This window comes from Phaenicophaeus curvirostris, chromosome 12 (assembly GCF_032191515.1).
Source record: "Phaenicophaeus curvirostris isolate KB17595 chromosome 12, BPBGC_Pcur_1.0, whole genome shotgun sequence".
NCBI classification, from domain to species: Eukaryota; Metazoa; Chordata; class Aves; order Cuculiformes; family Cuculidae; genus Phaenicophaeus; species Phaenicophaeus curvirostris.
This window is the reverse complement of record NC_091403.1, coordinates 6,463,851-6,484,046: the sequence shown is the minus strand read 5'-3', so window position 1 is coordinate 6,484,046 and position 20,196 is coordinate 6,463,851. Positions and strand designations below refer to the sequence as shown.

Here is a 20,196-nt window from a genome sequence, read left to right as displayed (position 1 = left end):
TAGTTCTGCTGAAATGCTTGTTATTTGATTAAGTTAATTTTGGTAAGTCACTCTACTCACATTGACCTTCTAAAAAATTAATGATTGGCTTGTGGCTAAATCCAAAGGTCTTGCTTCTTTTTATGTCCTTTTTGACTTATCAGCTAGTTTTGGACCTTTGTATCATTCTTTATCAACTCAGTTTACACAGTTTTTATGACTCTGTGCAATACTTCTTTTCCTACTTACTACATATGTTTGATACTTTATAGGGTCCCTAAAATTGTTCTTGCCATCATTACAATGTGCTTTTGCTGAATGCTCTGCCATTTTCTTTATTTTTCTGCTCAACTGCATGTTTTCTGCTCACATTTTTGTCAGTGAAAATGTTTTTTTCCCGTATCTCAAAGGTCTGTTTCTTCCTTTCTTAGGGGTAGTTCCTCCTGGACATAAGCCAATCTTCATTTAAGTACAATCAAAGCAGAAGTTTTTTTTCCTCTTCCTAACTGGCCATCTATCATCTGACCTTGAAACCCTTGCTCATGGTAAATAGCATTTTCCTTGCAGCCTTCACTGAGTGCCAGTCATTTGACCCCGAGATTGCCCTCACATCAGCTTTGATACCTGCAACGCTATCAATGCACTGACCACCTAGAATGCACTCTAGTGGTGTCCCTATGCGTCTTCATCACTTCACCATCTTTTGGGTTACTTGAAAAAAATCTCATTTGTCTCCTTAAAGCAATCACCTACTTCTATTTCTCTGCTTACATCTTTTTTATTCCTTAACAGCCAATACAGACTTCATACACTTAACATTTGTGGTGTGTGGAAGTGTCGTTCCTCCCAGATCCCTCCTTTGCATCAAAATGAGGGTCCTTTTGCTTTTAATACACTAAGTAGCTCTTTATATCTTCTGCCTCCTCTACAAGAAGGGCTTGATATACCAATGGACATTGTAACAGTGACATAAATCATGGAGTGCACCACCAGTATTGATTATTCAAATGTAAATGAAGCCATTCATTCAAATACAAGGAAGTTATTTAACATGCGGTTGACTAAGAAGTCCTAAGCTTTTTGGATCCTATTATAAGGATCACATAATTAATTTTACACAATTGCTAGAATTATTATAATACATTGAAAGCTCAGCTCCTACCCAAAAGCTCGCCAGTTATTTTCAAAATTATGTGCTGATCTGGTAAAGCTATTTTCTCCCATCGCACACCTCACCTCAGTATGGAATATTTACTTGAAACAGGAACAGGGGCTTCACATCACTCTTGCTGAGATCTGCCCTATGAAGATTAACTAGCAAGTTGTTGATTTTTTTTAATGGAGCTCTATGCATTTTTTTGTAATATTCTATCCGTAATTTTTCAATTATATAAGGTGCCTTGCAAGCTTATATAAAACCATCTTATTCTGATAACTACATAATCCATTTAATCTTTAAACTGCCTGACAATCTCTACATGGCTTCTGCCTATTTCATGCTTTATTGTTACTGAGGGACAGATCCTGTGGTTTTCCCCAAATGCCAATTCTGAGTACTTCTTGGAAGACTTTCTGTTCTTCCTTGTCAGGGTATCTTCACTACGCGACATGCCGAGGTGCCAAATTCTGCATCAGACTGATTGCAATCTGCTACAATGGAGTTTTGACTACAGAGCGAAGCACTTGCTCCTGTGAATACAAGGACTAAATAAAACTGATTTCCTCTCATTTTGCGCAATTTCTGTGGTAAATCATAAGTCATAATTGTGAACTGGATGGTATTTACCATAATCAGAGATCAGAATTTCTAAGGAATCTCCCTTACAAGGAAGGATACACAGTGATCTCATAGCTCTGCAGCCTTTCTGCTAGTTGGAGCAGTTAAGGTGTATTTTTATTCCTATCCAGCTAGCTATTATCACGAAACTTGTTGGAACTTAATACCATTGAGACCTATGACCCTTTCTCAAATTTGTCTGGAAGCAGGCAACAGGTTCAAGTTACAGGGAGGGAAAGGAGAGAACAGACACAGACATATATGCACATACGCAACCCATGATCGTATAACCTTATGTCCTTAGGAAGTGAGATGAAAATCTTCCACATCTTTAAGAAATCAAAAGATTAAAAACCAACCAACCAAACAAAATCTCCTGTATGAAAGCAGATTACTTATGCAGATGCTTTCTGTGTGAAACTTCCGTAGCAACAGATGAAAATGTTGTTATATTGTTAGCACACTGGTATTATTCAAGTCTTTGTGTATTATTTTATTTATGCAAACATTGTTCTTCATGTCATTCTGTTAAGATGTCTTTAAAATTTCAGCAAAATACAATCAAATCCCATATACAAACAGAACATTTTTCAACATACGTAATTCAAAAGAACGTATCAGTGTGTGTTGCACTAAATTTTAAGCGTGTCTGATAATTAAGGAATTAAATTATTAAGTAAATCATTTAACTCCTTTTTGGGGAGCCATGTAGCTGGAATACTAGAAGGATGTAGAGAAACAGTTATATATCCTCACCCAAGACAAGGCTCAGTAACCGAGGAAAGGAAATAGTACAGAGAGTAGATGTGCATATAATGAAGGGCAGGACACTGGCCAGGAGGAGATAGAAGTTGCAATTGAAAAAGCAAACACAGTGACAGCTCTGGTGAGATTATTGTTAGACAAAACTTTTGGCTTAAAAGTAGCAAAAAATAATGTTTGGAAATTTGAGCAAATAAAATAGTCCTTGTCGACTAAACCCACCTGATTTCAAGGCTTTGCATTGTCCTTCTGGCTACTCATAAATCACATAACATCATAGAAATGATTGATATAATAATTAATTTCTTCTCCTAACATAGCCTACAGAAATTCACATTCTGACTAGCTACACTATATGTGCACGTAAACATGAGTACCAACATACATATCAATATCTGTTTTAATTTTAGATGTCATGTTTCTATTATAGAAAGGTGACAGAGCTGAAGAAAGTTCCATGAAGGCAAAGGATTTGGTGATCATAATCCATGACATTTTATACTCTGTCATCTCCAGAGACAGTGCAGTGCTGACTACTGAAAAATGCACAAGGTTCATGCAGCAAAAGGCACATCACTTGGTGGGATAGATTTCATTCAGACCAGTATTTGCATGTGTACCGTGTGTACAGTAACATGATCTGCCAACATTTTCTAGGGTCAGTGCTGTGACAATACTTTCCCTCAGGGCTGCCAAGTGAACCCCGTGGCTCTAGGACGTTTGAAATCTCTTCAACCTCAAACATACAGTCTTGCAACATAGCCTGTTGTATGCTAGCATTTAAAATTTGAAAACTGCTTCACATCTTTCTTGAAGAATAGTTATAGAAATCATTAATATAACCTTACTGTGCCCCTGAAATAACAACTGCATCCAGTTTTCTTTCTTGGAAGACACAGGAAGCCTTGGCTCTCCAAGAGCCTTTTATCCATCCCAAGCTTCCAGGAGAGGACAGCCCAATGCACCAAAGTTAGCAGACCTCTATTTAATTTAGGGAGAATGCTACAAAACACAGCTTTCCTGTTCTTCTCCTTTCTACACTGTACCACAGAATGCCTTGAAGATAAGAGGAATAAGCCATAGACTCTGAGTTGCTCTGTGCAGTTTCTTGAGCTTTTAAATATTCCCTTTGACAGACCAGCAATTATTCAGTTACTATTTTCTACATATGCATGCAGTTTATTTGTGTGAAAGCGGTTGGGGTACCCTTAGACTAAACCAGATGGCACATCATGTCTGCTCAGTTTGCTACTGGCTGGTAAATAAGTCTGTGAAAATAAAGCCTCTCCCTCCCCTCCCGTTTTCTAAGAAAACACGTTTCTTCGATAAGCACATTCCATCCCTTAATGCTTTTGTTGGCAGCAATATGAATGTTGGCTATACTGTAATGCCTCTGAAAATTTTGCCGACTATAAGTTTGCCCTTATGATAGGATAGTAATAAATTATACAAGAAAGGTTTGGTTTGAGTGTCTTCTTCAGAGGACTTCATTAATTCATTCTGAACTTTATGCTGAATCTGGTTCGAGCCTAAAGTTAGCGGTTAAAAAACAACATTGGATTTGGGCACATGGATATCATTTACAATTCCATCACAAATGGTAGAAGATTGGAAAGTCAAAATTTGGTGGAAAAGAGTAATTTTAAATTCTCCTGAGGTCAAGGCTAAGCTAAGCTTTCTGCTTAATCCTTACTGCTTCATTTTCCCTTGGCCACTTCAGTTCTTGACAGATAACAAGCCCTCAGCAGAAAGAAGAGAGCAAGTAGCTTGCTTGCAATGACTGGGATGCCTGTACTCACCTAACACTCTGAACTCTGAACTAATTTCTGCTGGCATAGATCTGGGATGAGTTTGGCTATGAATCCGTAATTAACTAACAGAATTCAAAACCTATTTATGGGTTGGAAACATTTCCTCAGCTCCATGAAAGACAATTGAGCGAGGCTGCCTTCGGAGTTTCTGTATTAGGAGATGAGATGATTCCTGAGCTTTGACAGCTCCCCTCCCTGATCTTGAAGAGCACATCTGTTCTGGTGAATCCCAACCATGCTCCTCCAAGGAGAATGAGGGTGGGCTCAGCGCCAAGAATCTAGTTACCATCCAACACCAAGAATCTCTCACATGTTGCTGTGGAACATTACAATTCTGTTCCTAGAATATCATACCAGTTGCTTCTAGCACCTCTGCAATAGAAGATGAGGTGCCCTGAGATTCAGACAGCTTCACCTAAAATTTCATTATCCAGTCAGAAGTACTCAGAGAGCTAAGTCGAAGCTCACCATGCAGTATGAAGTAGTTTAAGATTTTTAACTTCCATAGCCTGGAAATACAGTATTGTAAGGAGATTTGGTGGGTAATTTTCTAGCAAAAAAAGTTCTTAGTTGCAAAATACCAATTTTTTGAAATGGCAAAGTTTCATTAAAAGATTTTAGATCTCACAAATAGAACAGAGGAAAGGTTCCCTTTCCTTCTTTCACTTTCTGCTCCAAATAGAGCTACTAGAGGCTTTTGAAGACCAAGTCACTTCACAAGATAACATACATGTTTCTAACCAGTGGGCTAAACTACTAAGTCATGATATACAGGATGGAGTAGCTAAGACCCACAGTTATTAATTGCATACATATTAATAGTAATGTCATTTCATGCTGCTCTACTAACACTCCTCTCATCTTATGTGGAGTGTAGCAGACGTCCGGTGTGTCTACACTGTGAGATACTTGTATGTGTGGCATACAAATCAGGACTATCTATATGGTTTTGTCTAATGCATCATGGTATGTTTATTCACAGCCAGCCTGCACCTTTTTTGTCTTTTAAAAGCAATTTCATTAACATAAAGGAACGTAAAAGAGCTTGTGACAAAGTGCAGCCAAGTAAATATACCCTGTAACATCTAGATTTCTTGCTTTTTGGAGGGAACTGCGTAATCCATTAGGCAAAACTTTCTTGGAAATTCCGGGGTCACAGGAGTGGTTTACTCACTTTGAAGACGACTTTTTTGGAGGTTGGCGATTGCAAAGTATTTCAGTGAACCGAGATGTCAAATCAGCTGCAGGTTGAACCAGCACGCCAGCTGACCTAACTGACCTGCTAGAAATCCTGATGCACTGCAAATTTGCAAGCATCATCCCTCTGAAGTGGGGAAAAGATCTGGAAAAATACCAATAAACTGCTGATGTTAGCACAGTTTAAGTGGTGCCAGAGCATGTATTTCATTGACCTTCATTTCCTGAACCTCTGCCAGACAGGGAGGACAAAAATGGAATGGCTTGAACTCTGCCATAAGTGGGTTCAGTGATTTATCTCTCCATAGAATATGAGCTTGGTTCTTGCATCTACAAAAATTATTTTGCCTAGTAAATAGACGCTTTACACCCCTTTCCCAGTGGGAACGGTACAGAAGGGGAATTTGAAATGTAGCATGTAGGCAAGGCATATCAGACAGTTGCTTATTATCTCCTCATTCCTTCCTTTGCATTCCTCCTAATATTGGTACTAATATCACTCCCTGATGAGCCAGTTCTATCAGTGAGTCAGCAGAGAACTCACCCAGCAAAATACAGCTTTCTGCTGGCTTAGTGAGCTGAATTCATCACTGAAGTGTCAGAAGAGCAGCAGAGCTGGTAAAAGGGAAGCAGTGGAGTTGGGAGGCCACATCAGGAGTAGAGGGAAACAGAATCACCCCTCTGTCCAAGGCATTTTTGCACCAATTAATTAGATCAGGTCAACCTGTCTCATCTGGTTGCAACCTTACTAAAACACTGTGATAATACTGCAAATAAACTTTTAGTAACAACTGTAGTAGCTGTGAATTGGAAATTGGATAGAGAGGTATTTGAAACCGGAAACTGAAGGTTGAAGACTTAGCAGTCTTGAAAAATATTCAGTTGGGGCTTTCGGTGGGAAGAGTCAGGTGAAACAAAGAAGAGAAAAAACAAACCCAGCTGACCTGTTACACAGGTTCAGTGAAGCCACAAGTCATTCTTGCTGAATCCCATCCCTCTGCCATTCATTAATGATTAGGTACGTTTTGGTTTGTAGCCTGTTTATTGTCAACGTGAGCTAGCTTGAGTGGAGCGTGCTGCCTTGTACCATTCCAGTGTGGTTTCCCACGACAGCCTAAAAAAGTAGAAAACAAAAGAGAGGATGCTGTCTGCACAGCAAATGCTGCAGCCTGGAGCATCCTATGTTTTACCAGCTCAAGGAGTGCTGGGCTTTCCCACGCTCCCTGTCCTGTACCTTCCACTGAGCAGTACAGTCAGCTTGAATCCCAGTTTAACACAAACACCCAGTTACTTTTTACCCTCTGGTGACATCTCGTGGTTCAAAACAAGATATCCCTGTCTGCTGGCAAACCCTGCAAAGCCTCGAGTACCTGAACCTGATGAGTAGAAGCCTCTTTCCCAAATCTGAGGAGCTCTAGAGCATGCGACAAGTTGAGCTTTTCTTTAATTTTCCCTTCCTTTCCTGCTCTGTGGATAGTGCAAGTGAGCACTGTAGCAATAAGCCCCCTATAAAGAACTGAAAATAGAGGTAAGAAGGAAAAAAAAGCAAATAAGAGAGCAGAACATGGAAACTTAGCAAAGAGGAAAGTAGCAAATACATTTCATGAACTGTATTTTCTACTAATAAAACAGATTCTAATGTCTAAAGGAAAATATGTTAGTATGTTTTCTAAAGAGGCTTAGGAGGAAGGGTTTGCTTATAGGAGAAATAACGGAAATAATAAAAAGAGAAAGGTTAGCCTGAAATTCAAATTTATATATTGCTGTCATTTTTCCTTCAGATTATGAAGGCAAAACAGGAACGGCGTGATTCTTTCCCAGAACAATCTCCTAGCAATCACCATGCTACCTGCCTCAATATCTTGGAATTTAACACTGCCCTCGAGAAATTTTTCTCCCCCCCCCGGTTTTTTAAATTATTATTAAAAAAAAATACATAAAATCACTGGCCTCTTGTAGCAATCAGTTTGTTTGCTATGCAGAGGCCCTCTCTTCTATAATGCTGCTTAGCTCTTCTTATAGAAGAAAGGGTGAAGTATTATTCCTGCTCTCTTTCCTTGTGCATTTGTGATTTACAGACCTTAGGTAATGCTGAGAAAGGCCACAAGGGTTTACAAAGGGCAACTGCTCTGGCCCATGGTTGCATAAATCCTGTTGTGCACTGTAACTAATTATCATGGATAGAACGAACGGTGGGGCTACCGTGTTTAAACTCAACGGAGCTTTAGAATTGTCCTAATACAGCAAAATCTCTCACAGATGTTACATACACCCTTCTTTTTGCACAGTTCAGAATTGATGTTGACATTGCCTACGCACACATCCTCACAGCAGTCTAGATGGTTTAAGTCAAGGTATTAGGGAAAAAAAATGGTGCAAATAGAGGTATATTTTTTACCACTGAGTGAGGGCAGCATATTTTGTCAAAATCGTTCTCGCCTACCAGTTAGAACCTGCCCATTGCCAGGGCTAATAAAGCAGAAAGTGGCATTTTCTTTACTGCAGTTTACAAAGCAGACAGTTTCGTGTTATATGACTACAAGATTTATTTGACATTTTAATCTATAAATACATGAGGTTTCCACCAGTAAAAGCACAGGAATTTTCTCGGTAGTCGTTGCCACTGGTTACATATTGAACAGAGTAACAGTAGTATTGCATATGAATAAGCAAACTTTAGTTCTCTTTCTACCTGGAGAGGTTCTAAAGACGAATCTCCTTTATTTGTTAAACAATGGCTTGCAGAGGACAACAAGGCAGCTGAAGGCCACACTGAATGCTACACTCTGGAAAGCTTGGGACACTGTAGAACTTAATTAGTTTTTTGAAGGCACTTTTTTTGAGCTTCATCACCTCTTCGGGCAACCTGGAAAGAATTCTGGCATTTGCATGAGCCTCCTTCTTGTCAGCGGCTGCTGCTTTGGGGTTACACTGCTCAAGGCCACCAGTCATTGGTACACTGTTGCAGCTAAGGGAACGCGCTGTCTTTTTCTTGCCTTGAACAGATAAATAACTGAACAAAAAAGAGTTTAACTTATGTTTGGTAACATCTGGGACATCTTCTGGAAAACAGTCATCTAGAGGATCCCCTTGACCTTTCACTTGTTGACTAATCACGCACGTACTGGGACACGCTGCTAACTTTTTGTGCTGAACTACTATTTTTGTGGGAGGTGTTTTGTGTTTTCCTCCATCTAGATAAAGCTGAGAAGCACTACTACTGGCATCACAATCAGGCTTAACTATCATATTAGGGATTCTTGCCTCATCACCAGAATTGATGCAGTGCAGCCCATAATTCTGGCTAACAATCTGGGCAGCAGCGTGTTGAATGATGTTCCAGTCTTGCAGAATATCTTCCCTGGTCGTGAACTGAGATGTTACAGTGAAGCGAATGATGAACTTGTCATGAATGGTTGCTGGAATAAGGAAGAGCCTCCCCGATCTGCTTAGTTCTTTCAGGAGTTTTTCTGTCAGCCAATTTGGACCCTGTTTTAAATATGAATAAGAAAAAAAAAGTACTATAGTTAGATCTGCCAGGGGAGGTTCAGGCTGGATATCAGGGAAATATTTTTCACAGAAAAGGCCATGGGGCACAGGCAGAGGCTGCCCAGGGAGGTGGTTGAGTCACCAACCCTGGAGGTGTTTAAAAGACGGGTGGATGAGGTGCTCAGGGACCTCAGGTTTAGTGGCAAATAGGAATGGTTGGACTTGAGGATTCAAGAGGTCTTTTCCAACCTGGTGATTCTATGATTTTCTAGTGACATCCAAATGTCTCTATAAGAATTCCAGCATTACAAATTCTTACATCAAAGTTTATTCACAGTTTTTAATGTCTGGGAAGAGATCAACTGTGGTCAATTCATTTCAGGGAGACAAGCAAAAGGGCCAGGCTTTACCTTTAGACGAAACACAACCAGCCCGAGATGCCTCTTTGCAGGAATTTCAAAGAGTGGATCACTTTTAACCAACGACTCAAAGAATTTGGCTGTTTCTGTACCCTAAAATTAAGAAAAAAAAATAGTTATGTATTGGTTTGTCACAAAACCACTGCAAGACACTAAAATTAAGTAGTTAAATTCTTTTCCTTACTTACACACACAACTGCAATGCATGAGCGGTAGCAAACAAATGAAGGACAAGAAAGCTAAGAATATTCAAGTCTGTCTCTGTGCCCAAACCCTTGATGATGAAAACAGTAAATTGACTATATATGGGAATTTTCTAGAAGAAGGTTTGAAAACTGAATGGCTACCCAGATTAGAGTCTTCATTATCCACAATACCATCCCTTGTATTTACACTCCATCAAAGAATTAAGCCTATAAATTTTCATAGCAGTAGGTTCAGCCACCCATCAGTGTCTGCCTCCCAAACAGCTGTCTCTTTGCCTCAAAGAAAGCTCCTATAGGTTAGTACTTGGTAACGTCCGGAAGGCATCGACTTAGAGTCGCTTTCCATTGCCTTTTGCTTCCGAGAAGGGTACAGGAAATGTTTTGTCTTTACAGATTACTTAAGAGTAAAATTAGCAGGCATTTAGCGTTCACACACAAGCTTTGTCCATGAGAGGATTTTTGTTACTCATTGCATTTGTATTAAATTCAGCTACCAATAAGTTAACTTCATACATTTACTGCTAATTTATTGCATTGTTAATTCACATACATGTCGAACATGAGCTTGAAGCTTTTTCACCCCAAATGAACGAATCACAAACCAAAGCTTCAAAGAACGGAACCGACGACTCAGTGGGATTTGCCAGTGCTGTGAAAACACAACAGTGCGTCAGTGAGTGCAGAAACAACGGGAAGGAGCATCCCCTTCCACCACTACGACTGCTGCTTCAGAGTCAGGTCACAAATCTCCAGTGACACGCCTAATTTCATATTTCTGAAAATCTCCTAAGCCTCAGAAGTAGCCATCGAAGAAGCACGACGTCTACATATTTTGCAACTATTTGCAAAAATAAGATTTTGGCTATTGCCTTTAATCCATGGCCTGGATATGCTTACAATTTTTAGTTAATCACCAGCTAATAACAACACTGTTTTGCATTTAAAGAGCATTATCAATTGAAGAGGTGCCTGTTTACACTTTAAGACTGAGTGCTCAGTTCAGCTCCTGTCATTTCCAGATTTCAGTATCATCCTGATGGTTTTGCAAATCAACTATAAGCAGCAAGAGCTGCTAGGGGGACGAACCCTTCCAGAGGAGGAAACACCTGCTGCATGGAAGAGGGACTGAACACGAAAAAGGAGCCACACAATTCCATGCAAGGTCCTGCTTAACCACAAGAGGGACTCATTGACATATCCGCCCACACACACTCTAGTGAAAAGCACTATTGATTTCAAGACAACAATTATCTTTTCAGGACTAGGGTGAGATCATTGCAGAAACAATTGGCAGTGAATATTGCTTTGTTCTACTGGACTGAAATCTGCTGGATCTAAAGTGAAATGACTCTTAGCTCTCCTATGAATGGCTTAATCTGAAGAAAAACTTAATTCATTCTATTGCTGTTTCAGAGGATGGAGTTGCCATTGCTTACTCCTTTCTCTTTTTTATTACATATCAGAAGAAGAAAGCCAGCCAGAATGCCATCAGTAGGAATTACTTCAGCAATACAATGAACAGAAATGACCTTTCTAACTAAGAAGGCCAGGCTGGAACCCCATCTGTGTAAAGATCTGAAGTACTTCAGTCTCTATATCTGAAAGCAAGTTTATAATTAATTTTCATAACTAGGGATCACTTCAAAGTTTTATTATTTAATCTGCATTAGGATCTGATTATAATTGGTTTTATGCTTGTATGTAATAAGACCAGCTATAATGTAAGAACACTCCAGCATGTAAGGAAATTCGCAGTCTGTTTGAACATTTTGTATGTGATTTAAAACATCAACTCAAATAACTTACCATGAAATCAACAGCAGCTCCTGAGTTGGGATGTCTGAGGTAAACAGGGTTAACACTGAAGGTCTGATGTAACTTGTATTTATCCTTAACCCTATCAATTGTAGAACAAACCCTATTTAGCAAAAAAATAGTGCAGAGACAGACATTGCAATCTGCATTTTATCCTTTTGGTGGTGTTTGTGGCTTTTTTGCCTTTACTCACCAAAATCCAGTGCAGTCAAAATGAACCATCATCCATTTAGAGGGGTTAAAAGTAAAGGAATCTGCATATTCAATTCCATCCAAGAACAATCGGAATTCAGGACATACAAATGCTGTTCCTGCATATGCAGCATCAATGTGAAGCCAAAGTCCTTCAGCATCACCTGTTGGAATTTAAATTGTTATTATGTAAGGGAAATATGGAATCAAAGCACATGCTTAATCTCTCCTCTCGGAAAAGTAGGTGCATGTTTTTGCAGGAGGCAGACAGGCTGACAACAAAAGAGCAAGCAAGACAAACAACTGACAATCTAGTTTTATTCCAAAGCTGTGGATCCAGATGCCCAAAATATAGGATAATGCTGAAATCAGACAGGCTGTATAACAAAATTCATTACTCCATATTTCATACGAGTGAGGCTTTTAAACATGTGACTTCTGTTACCAGCCTTTTTATGAGGCAAATTTCCTCAATAAAACATGGTTGCACCAAGCTGGTGTAAAGACATGGTGGCAAGCAAAAAGGACCCAGAGCTAGAAGCCACATTCCAACCCACAGGAGAAAGTGCCACAGGTCTTCAGCAACTGCTTGTCAGAATGGATGCTAGAATAGAATCTGCAACTATCTCAAATTTACCTGTTGAACTAATGGCTACAAGGATGTCCTACCAAACACTACCTTCAAAGCTCTTTTGCTAGGTTAAATGTTTACGTATCCATCCTACAACAGTACCGCATTCTGAACTATACAGTCTGTTTTCCCTGAATAACCACATAAAAGATTTATCAGTTGGCAAACATAGTCCATCTTGAATAGCATGTATTTTAATTCCCTAACCTAAGTCTTATAGAAATCACTGCAGTGTCTTGCGCTGACTCCACCAGTCCTTGACACATCTGAAAAACTCAGCTGATTAGTTTTACTGCTCATTTTGGCATTAAAAATTCTCATACTGTATTTTCTGTGCTATCATAGTTTAAAATGAGGAAGAAAGGACACTTACAAACTGGACCCAGTTCTGAGAGATTGTCAAAAGCACAGACACCAGTCGTACCCAAAGTTGCACAAACCTAGAAGAAAGCAAACCTGTTAAGATGGCAATTTTTTAATAAATGGATGCAGCAATTTAGAAGTGAAGAGGCTGTCATATGCAGTTAAAACATTAAAATATTTCTGTTCAATAAAATGGAAATTCTTGCATAGATTTTAACCTTCAGCTAATGTATTTTAGCACAATCAGAAATTTTTCAGATGTAATTTTCTGTTGACGTTAGGAAGACACCACCATGTCAATACCCCTCAACCAGAAAGTTGAACATACAAAGACTGGCACTAGGCCTTTCTTTCTGTCTTCTGCAATGGCTTTCTTCAAAGTTTCACCTCTGAGGGAAAAGTTCTCATCCACAGGCAGAAATTTCGTCTTCACAAGAGAAATCAAGCCAGCCTTTTCTACGGAAGAATGTGCCTTTAAAAATAGAAAAAAAACCAGTAAGAAGCAAGCTCTGAAGCTTAACAGCTGTGATAAGTTACGGCCTTACAAAAGACAGTGGATGCAAGAAAAGATAAGCTCCTTACAAGTCTGAAAGTTTCTTCTTTGTGAATAACTAAACTAAATAATACACTGTAAATTCTATTTATTTGGGTAGTGCTTTCTAAAATTTAATAATAGGCATCCTTACCTTGTGTTTGAAGGGCCATTTACCAAAACTCAGTTCTTAAAGGACCCCTTATAAATGGATCAGCCTCAGTTAATTCCCTCCTCTCTGCCATAAGAAGATAACCGTCCCCCCCCAGTGTGCCTGCTTCAGGGCTGAAACAGACCAAAACAAGAAAAAGCCCTTTTAGTTACACCAAGAGAGAACCAGCATGAGTGTCTCTCTGTCGGGAGCTTTCACAGCGGAATAAAATTGTTCAGTTTGGGAGCTGAGGGCCAGTACAGGTTTGCAGGCAGAGTCACAGCACTGCATAGATATTTCCTCCAAGAACAAGCAGAGAGCGGGAATTAACGCCCTAAGTGTGCTCGTCTCCAAGTAGAAGGAGGCTGTGAAGGAAAAAGAACCAAAGCAGCATGAGATCAGCACCTAGTTACTGGAGTTAGGCTTTGTGAAAAACAGGAAGGAAGTGCTGAAATGAGTCATGAGAAACAGTCTCTTGAGGACCGGGACCCTACAAAACCTCGGCTCACACTGATTTCGTTTCCCCATCTGCAGAAAGCAACGTTAGAGGGATTCGTTCACGCTTGTGAGGCATTCGTGTTTGTGTTTTTCTCCTGATACAGAACACGAGTTCACATTGTATGGTCTAAGCAAGACAGCAGAAGCTAATTTGTTGTCTTTGTAACCATAAGAACCTACTTGATCAGACGCATAAGCGATGAGGCGAGAATTGAGCGAGGACTCATCGGCATCTGGCTCGGAAAGCTTCATCTCCAGAATTTTGTTTTTCCTTGCTGCTAGCAGTGCAACCAAGGTTGATTCACTCACGGTGCTCTGCAAAGACATTGCTCATTTACTGCAACAAACCACCACATTATTGCTCTTTGTCAGGGACTGAGTGGAGTCATCAAACTGCTCAGCTGCCCCCTTCCTCTTTTGCTTCTACTCCCGCTTTTCCGGGATGCAGCGGAAAGTCACTAGCTGATGAGCAGCTCTCTGGGCCAGCAACACAAAACAAAAAGCCTTTCAACTGCTGTATATTTTTAACATGCAGGACTGAGCTGGGGGAGTAAATGAAGCACATGCTCCTTTTGTTCTTCTACAGCTAAAATGCATTTTGTCCGATAAAAACCAACAAACCTGAGCAAAGCTGCTTGTAACAACACAGCCTCGGCACTGACTCCGGGGGATTTTTGCTTAGGCTTTATGGGAAGAGGTAAATGTTCAGGCTTTGATCTTAGGGTTCTCAGAGACACAAAGTAGACATGAGAAAAAGGAAAAATAATTTCTTTTGTGGCTAAGAAATGCAGGCAGAAGGACAGTAACAAGGATTCCTTCTCTAACTACACAAGAATCACTTTAGTGAATAATTTGGTGATATGAAACTGAAGGATAAATGAGAGTCAGATTTGGTGTCTTCAGTCATCAAAAGCCACAAGACTGGATCCTTGTTCATAACAGAACTAGGACTAAAAGCAATAGTAACTAATACTCTATCATCTTCTATATATGATACTAAAATATGGGAAAGTAATGTCAAATTGGGATGTGTGTATTCAGAGCAAATCTTGTTGGCTTCGCTTCCAGGAAAAATATCACCCAGAGGGAAATCCACCTTAGGGAAAACAAAATGTTGATGATGTAACCTCTGATCTCTCCTACCTGTAATACTCCCCCGCCCACGCTGTTGGGATGGTGGTGCAAGAATTTATCTGGAAGGCCCAGCATTTTAGCCAACCAATCCATCACATTCATTTCCAGTTCGGTACAGGCTGGACTAGAGGCCTAAAGAAATAAAAAAAAAGAATTAGGCCGTAATTCACTCTGCAAAAAGAGTAGAAATATAACCCTGAGGGTAAACCACATATCACATTTTAATTACTAGCTATTAACACTTTTTAATTGCCTTGGGAGAAATCTCATCTAAGTGTAACAAAGGCAGATGACAAACTTTGTAGCACTGGGTATGTAACCAGCTAACTGCACAAGACTATGGCCCACACCTAGCAGAACACAATGCTATTGTAATAAAAATCATGTTGTTTGGCAAGTTCTGTAGCACAGACCTCTGTGTTAAGGTTGCAGTTGAGGGTGAGCACCAGTAATTACCAGTTGCTCTCTTGGAACCCCAAATACAGAGACTCTCACCAAACTTCTTAAAATGCTCTCTCTAGATTACCTGCATCACATCAATGTTGAGCTTCTATGCTATCAAGAATTACAAAGTCATTAAAAACCGTGGCTTGTAGCAATAGGATGAGGGGCAATGGGTCTAAACTGGAGAGGGGCAGGTTTAGACTAGACAGAAGGAGGAATTTCTTCACCGTGCGGGTGCTGAGGCCCTGGCCCAGGTTGCCCAGGGAAGCTGTGGCTGCCCCATCCCTGGAGGGGTTCAAGGCCAGGTTGGATGAGGCCTTGGGCAGCCTGGGCTGGTGGGAGGTGTCCCTGCCCATGGCAGGGGGGGAACTGGATGGGCTTTAAGGTCCCTCCCAACCCAAACTATTCTAGGAAATCATAATGAGCCATTTGAGTCAGAACCGCGGAACTGCAATTCACCAAACAAGTCCAGGCTCTTGGTCCCTAGAGAGAAAGGGCCCTGATTGGTTTTCTAGCTGAGGAGAATTAAGGGAGGCTTTTTGATGAGCAGCAAAAGAAAGACAAAAGCTGTTCTGCAGTGTCCAGATTTCCACTTATGAAATAATCGGTTTACGTTGCAAACTTAATGGAAATCTATCAAAACTAGATCAAGGGCATGGGAACAGATGTTTCTGTGTATACAATGAGATAATCTGATACAGCTACATGGAAACTGTAACCACCGATTTCTTATAGGATTATGAGCTTCTAGGCAATTTCACCACTGAGGAAAATGTTGGCCTCAGGATGCTACTGAGGTATGTCGAGTCATAACCGAGTAGCACTGTGCAGCTGCTGCAGGAGGATACAAAATACTCAGATACGCTGGGATAGACCACTAAGTTATTTTCTGAAGAGGAAAAATAGGAATTGTGTTCTCTCAAAGAAGCAGGAGAACTGGAATGGAGCCCAACCTACACTGCAGTCATGGCTGGTGGCTGCTCTATTGCCTGCAGTGCTTGTGTAACAGCCCTGGCGCCGAGACAGGGAACGATGCTCACAGTGTGATACGCAAAGAATTAGAAAACAGACATTTCTTGTGGTATATTTCCTTCATTCACCTCTTACTGCTAGGTAATGTTTGCTCTAATGTATTTTTTTTTCAAGTAACATTTTTAATTTATGCAAACGATATTTAATTGGTTAAACCAAATAATTATACTGACTCACAGAACAAGAAAGAATGACCATGACCTGCTTAAGCATAATACACACAGAACATCCAAGACAGCAACAACAGCAGCAATAATAATAATAATAATAATAATAATAATAATAATAATAATAATAATAATAATAATAATAATAATAAAGTTACCCATGTGAATCCCAAGCAGTTAATTGCATCAGCCAACATGTCTCCAAGGAGAGAGGGCCAGGAAGTAAGAGCTGGGAAGTAGGCATGCATGTGTGGGCTTTGCCAGTGCACTACCTAGAACAAAATTATCAAGAAGTTATGTCTGAAAATGTCACAAAATTCTGCACGAGATGCAGTGATTAGCATCTGTTTCAAGTGATGCAAAAGGCTCACAGCAACATAATATGTGCAATTACAGATCTGCTAGCATAAAGCTACACAGATAACATCAACAGGAATGCAGCACCAGCAAATGATAACCGTGTGCCGTTATTAGATAAATCCCAGATTATAGCAAAAGTATTTATCTGAATTAAACAGGCAGGCAAAGATTCTGAACAGGAAAGAATGGCCTTCTGAACATTGCACAGTCAGAAATATTTATCAAAATAGTCATCTTTATAAGGGGAATCCTTGCAACGAAGTTGCTTTGCTCACGTTGTCAAACAAGAGCTTGCCTTTTGCTACACAACACAATTTACAGTTATGTAGCTCCTCTCTCGGCACCTGAAGGAGCTGGTTTGTGGGACACCCGTGTAAGCGTGTTTAAGGTGAATACCTCTCCTACAAGTTTCTGCAACCATTTATAAAGGAAATTCTAAAATAGACTTTGAAACGGCTTATATAAAACATTTAATTAGGTAATACAAACTTAAGAGAATGTGCAAGAGAAAGGGCACATTTCATAGAATCATAGAATTTACACTCAAAGAGCGAGAAACAAGCCTTCTACGTACATAACATCAGGCAAGAGGTGTTTCAACCTGCCTTGCCTGAGTTCCCACATCTCTTAGATGATGCAGTTCAGCATTCAGAGGCCTCACAAACCTAAATTCACCAGTGTCAGAAAACCAGTTTCCCTCTAAGCAAACATGAGTTACTCTTAATGTATGAAACACTTCAAAAACACGTTCAGCCTGTCCCCTAGAATTAGTAATGTCCGGAATCCTTCTGTGGACATAGTCTACAGGTCTTATTCTACATTGTGAGGGTTTTATTTAGATAAGCGTTCTACAGAATCTGTGCATTCCAAGATTAGGTACAACCCCAGGTAGTGACGGCTTTTTCCTGCCACAATTATACTTTACTTCTTACCCCAGGCATAATAACCTTCTCTATGTCTCCAAAGATGTTGTCCCAGCTGTCTGGGTCCATCGGGGCAGAATCCGGCAACTGGGCTCTCATGTAACCTGGCTGCACATCAGGAGTCACGCGTCTCTCTCTCACGTTGCTCAGGTACTGGCAAATGTAATCCACCATCTCTTTCCCTGGAAGAGGCAAAGCAACGTGCTCAGTTTCGATTCCAGGAAAACTAACTAGCAATACTTGTACTTCACACCATCTATCATTAGCATCAGGCAGAGCTTGGAACACTGCTCCCAAGATAGCCACGGGAACCAAGCTTCCTACACCCTGCTTATCCCATCTAATAATGTAGGGACACAGCTTCTAGAACAGGCTTCACGGGATTCATTGTTGTTGAATAGTTCAAATGGACCTTTAAAAATACAATCATGGTACAGGCAGAGTTTGTCCGATGACTGAGAGGACAGATTTTCTTGCCTACAAGTTAACTGAGACTAAATTTTCATAGTGCCCTGTGCTTCCCTGTCGTTTTGCATCCTGTGAAAACAGCTTCACATTTCATAGAATCATCAGGTTGGAAGAGACCCGCTGGGTCATTGAGTCCAACCATTCCTATCAAACACTTTCCCCCAGTGCTGGGACCAAAGTTTGCTCCCCATCTCCAGAACGGTGCCGGTATCACTGAAGTTCCATGGTGCCAGCTGGGGAAGAGCCACTGTGCATAACCCCTTAGCACAAGTTCATTGAGAATTACTGTTTCCGACAGCATTATAAATGTAACCCCAAAAAGCCTAAGTCATCCCCTGACTAAATCCATCAATTTAAATGCAGCCTTGGGACATATTTTTGTGTCATCCCCAGTAGATGCAAGTCTCAGGGACGTGTGTGCAAATGAAGAGTACGCAGCCCCATCCTCGTTTCTGGGTACCCCTCCCAGACCTACAACAATTGTTCTCGGTGAGCAAGTACTACCTATTTCCAAGAGCAGAGGACCACTCACCTCTCCGTCTGTACTCCTCCGACTCCATACCAACTCCCTCTAAAAGCACGTCTTCAAACCCGGGCCACGACCTTTCAGGAGCTGTGGGCAGTTTGATCTGGTGCCCTGTTGGCCGCTTCACCCTTTATAGCTCCCTTTATCTCTCAAACTCACGCATTCTGGAAAAGGTTTAACGTAGGCAGGTTATTGGTGACTGTTTATCTAACTCCTCCCAACTGGGGGCTTTTACAGTCTCTCCTACATTCTCATCTGTGCTCTTTTGATGTGTAAGATAGCGTATCTCTAAGAGGAGCTGCCTCTGCACTACGCTTTCCCATTTTCAAACAATCTTTCTGAAGTCTCACAGTAATCCACGTCACGAATAAAAGACACATTAACATCAAATTTGAGGGAAGAGGAAAAAGCTCAAAAGCTTCCAAAACCAAATAGAAGCAGCCATGTTACTCTAGTGCACCGAGCTATTGCGCCAGCAGTAGTCGTTTCAACAAGGCACCAGCACTTAAGTTTGAATTTTTCCCAAGAATCTACCTGCATCGCCATGAGCCCTCAGTCCCCGTGCTGTTAGCACCTGCTGCTGGAAGGGAAGGCTTTACAGTTATAGCTGCCAGTTCCCAAACAGTAACGCAAAGCACGATCCTCTGTTGATTTCCTGCTCTTCCAGATCAGACCAAGTTACACCAAAGAGTTTTGTTCCTCTACCAATACCACTGAGCTAGGAAAACACGACGTTTTCCCCCCAACACCGTGCTTGCTTTTCTCACATATAACTTGCATCAGCACTGGGATTTGGCCTTATATCTCCAGAATTCCTCTGAGTCGTCCACCTGGACTGGAAGAACACACAAATAGATCATAGAATAACCAGGTTGGAAGAGACCCACCGGATCATCGAGTCCAACCATTCCTATCAAACACTAAACCATATCCCTCAGCACCTCGTCCACCTGCGCCTTAAACCCCTCCAGGGAAGGTGACTCAACCCCCTCCCTGGGCAGATTTCCCCTTGTTCCAGTTTTAGGAGCTGAAAACACATCCTGACCATGTTTCAGCAAGCACAACTTTTAAAGCGTACTCAACGCGGAGGGCTTATCTTCACCAGAAGGAAAAATCACCTGCTCTACACCGATACGAGGTAGCCCTGGGAAAAGAGAGGTCAGACTTGCAGACTAAGCATCAGAAGGAGAAATTCCTACATAAAACATCTGCTTGCCCTATTTGTGCTATACCCTAGGCTCCTGCTTCAGGCTGGTCCTGCTGGAGACGGGATACCAGGACACACAGACCTTTAGTTTGGTAACACGACAGCAGTTTCTC

General features: G+C 40.8%; 2 protein-coding genes across 3 annotated transcripts in view; one reads left to right on the top strand and one right to left on the bottom strand.

Annotated features, from left to right (window-relative positions):
• HOMER2 (homer scaffold protein 2) overlaps window positions 1-20,196 on the top strand; it is a 324,814-nt gene that overhangs the window by 294,797 nt on the left and 9,821 nt on the right. The window lies entirely within an intron of this gene.
• Window positions 8,059-19,230, bottom strand: HDC (histidine decarboxylase). 2 transcript variants are annotated; one of them, XM_069866993.1, is made up of 12 exons: window positions 18,883-19,230; window positions 17,892-18,064; window positions 16,758-16,871; window positions 14,966-15,088; window positions 14,003-14,137; window positions 12,970-13,113; window positions 12,652-12,718; window positions 11,649-11,811; window positions 11,447-11,537; window positions 10,191-10,289; window positions 9,426-9,527; window positions 8,059-9,015 (listed from the first exon to the last, which is right to left on the bottom strand). In XM_069866993.1, exons 1-12 carry the CDS (start codon window positions 18,908-18,910, stop codon window positions 8,254-8,256), a joined length of 2,001 nt encoding a protein of 666 aa, XP_069723094.1. In that variant the 5' UTR covers window positions 18,911-19,230; the 3' UTR covers window positions 8,059-8,253. The 2 variants fall into 2 exon arrangements, with proteins under 2 accessions (XP_069723094.1, XP_069723096.1); XM_069866995.1 differs by lacking the exons at window positions 16,758-16,871; window positions 17,892-18,064; window positions 18,883-19,230 and adding an exon at window positions 15,307-15,371.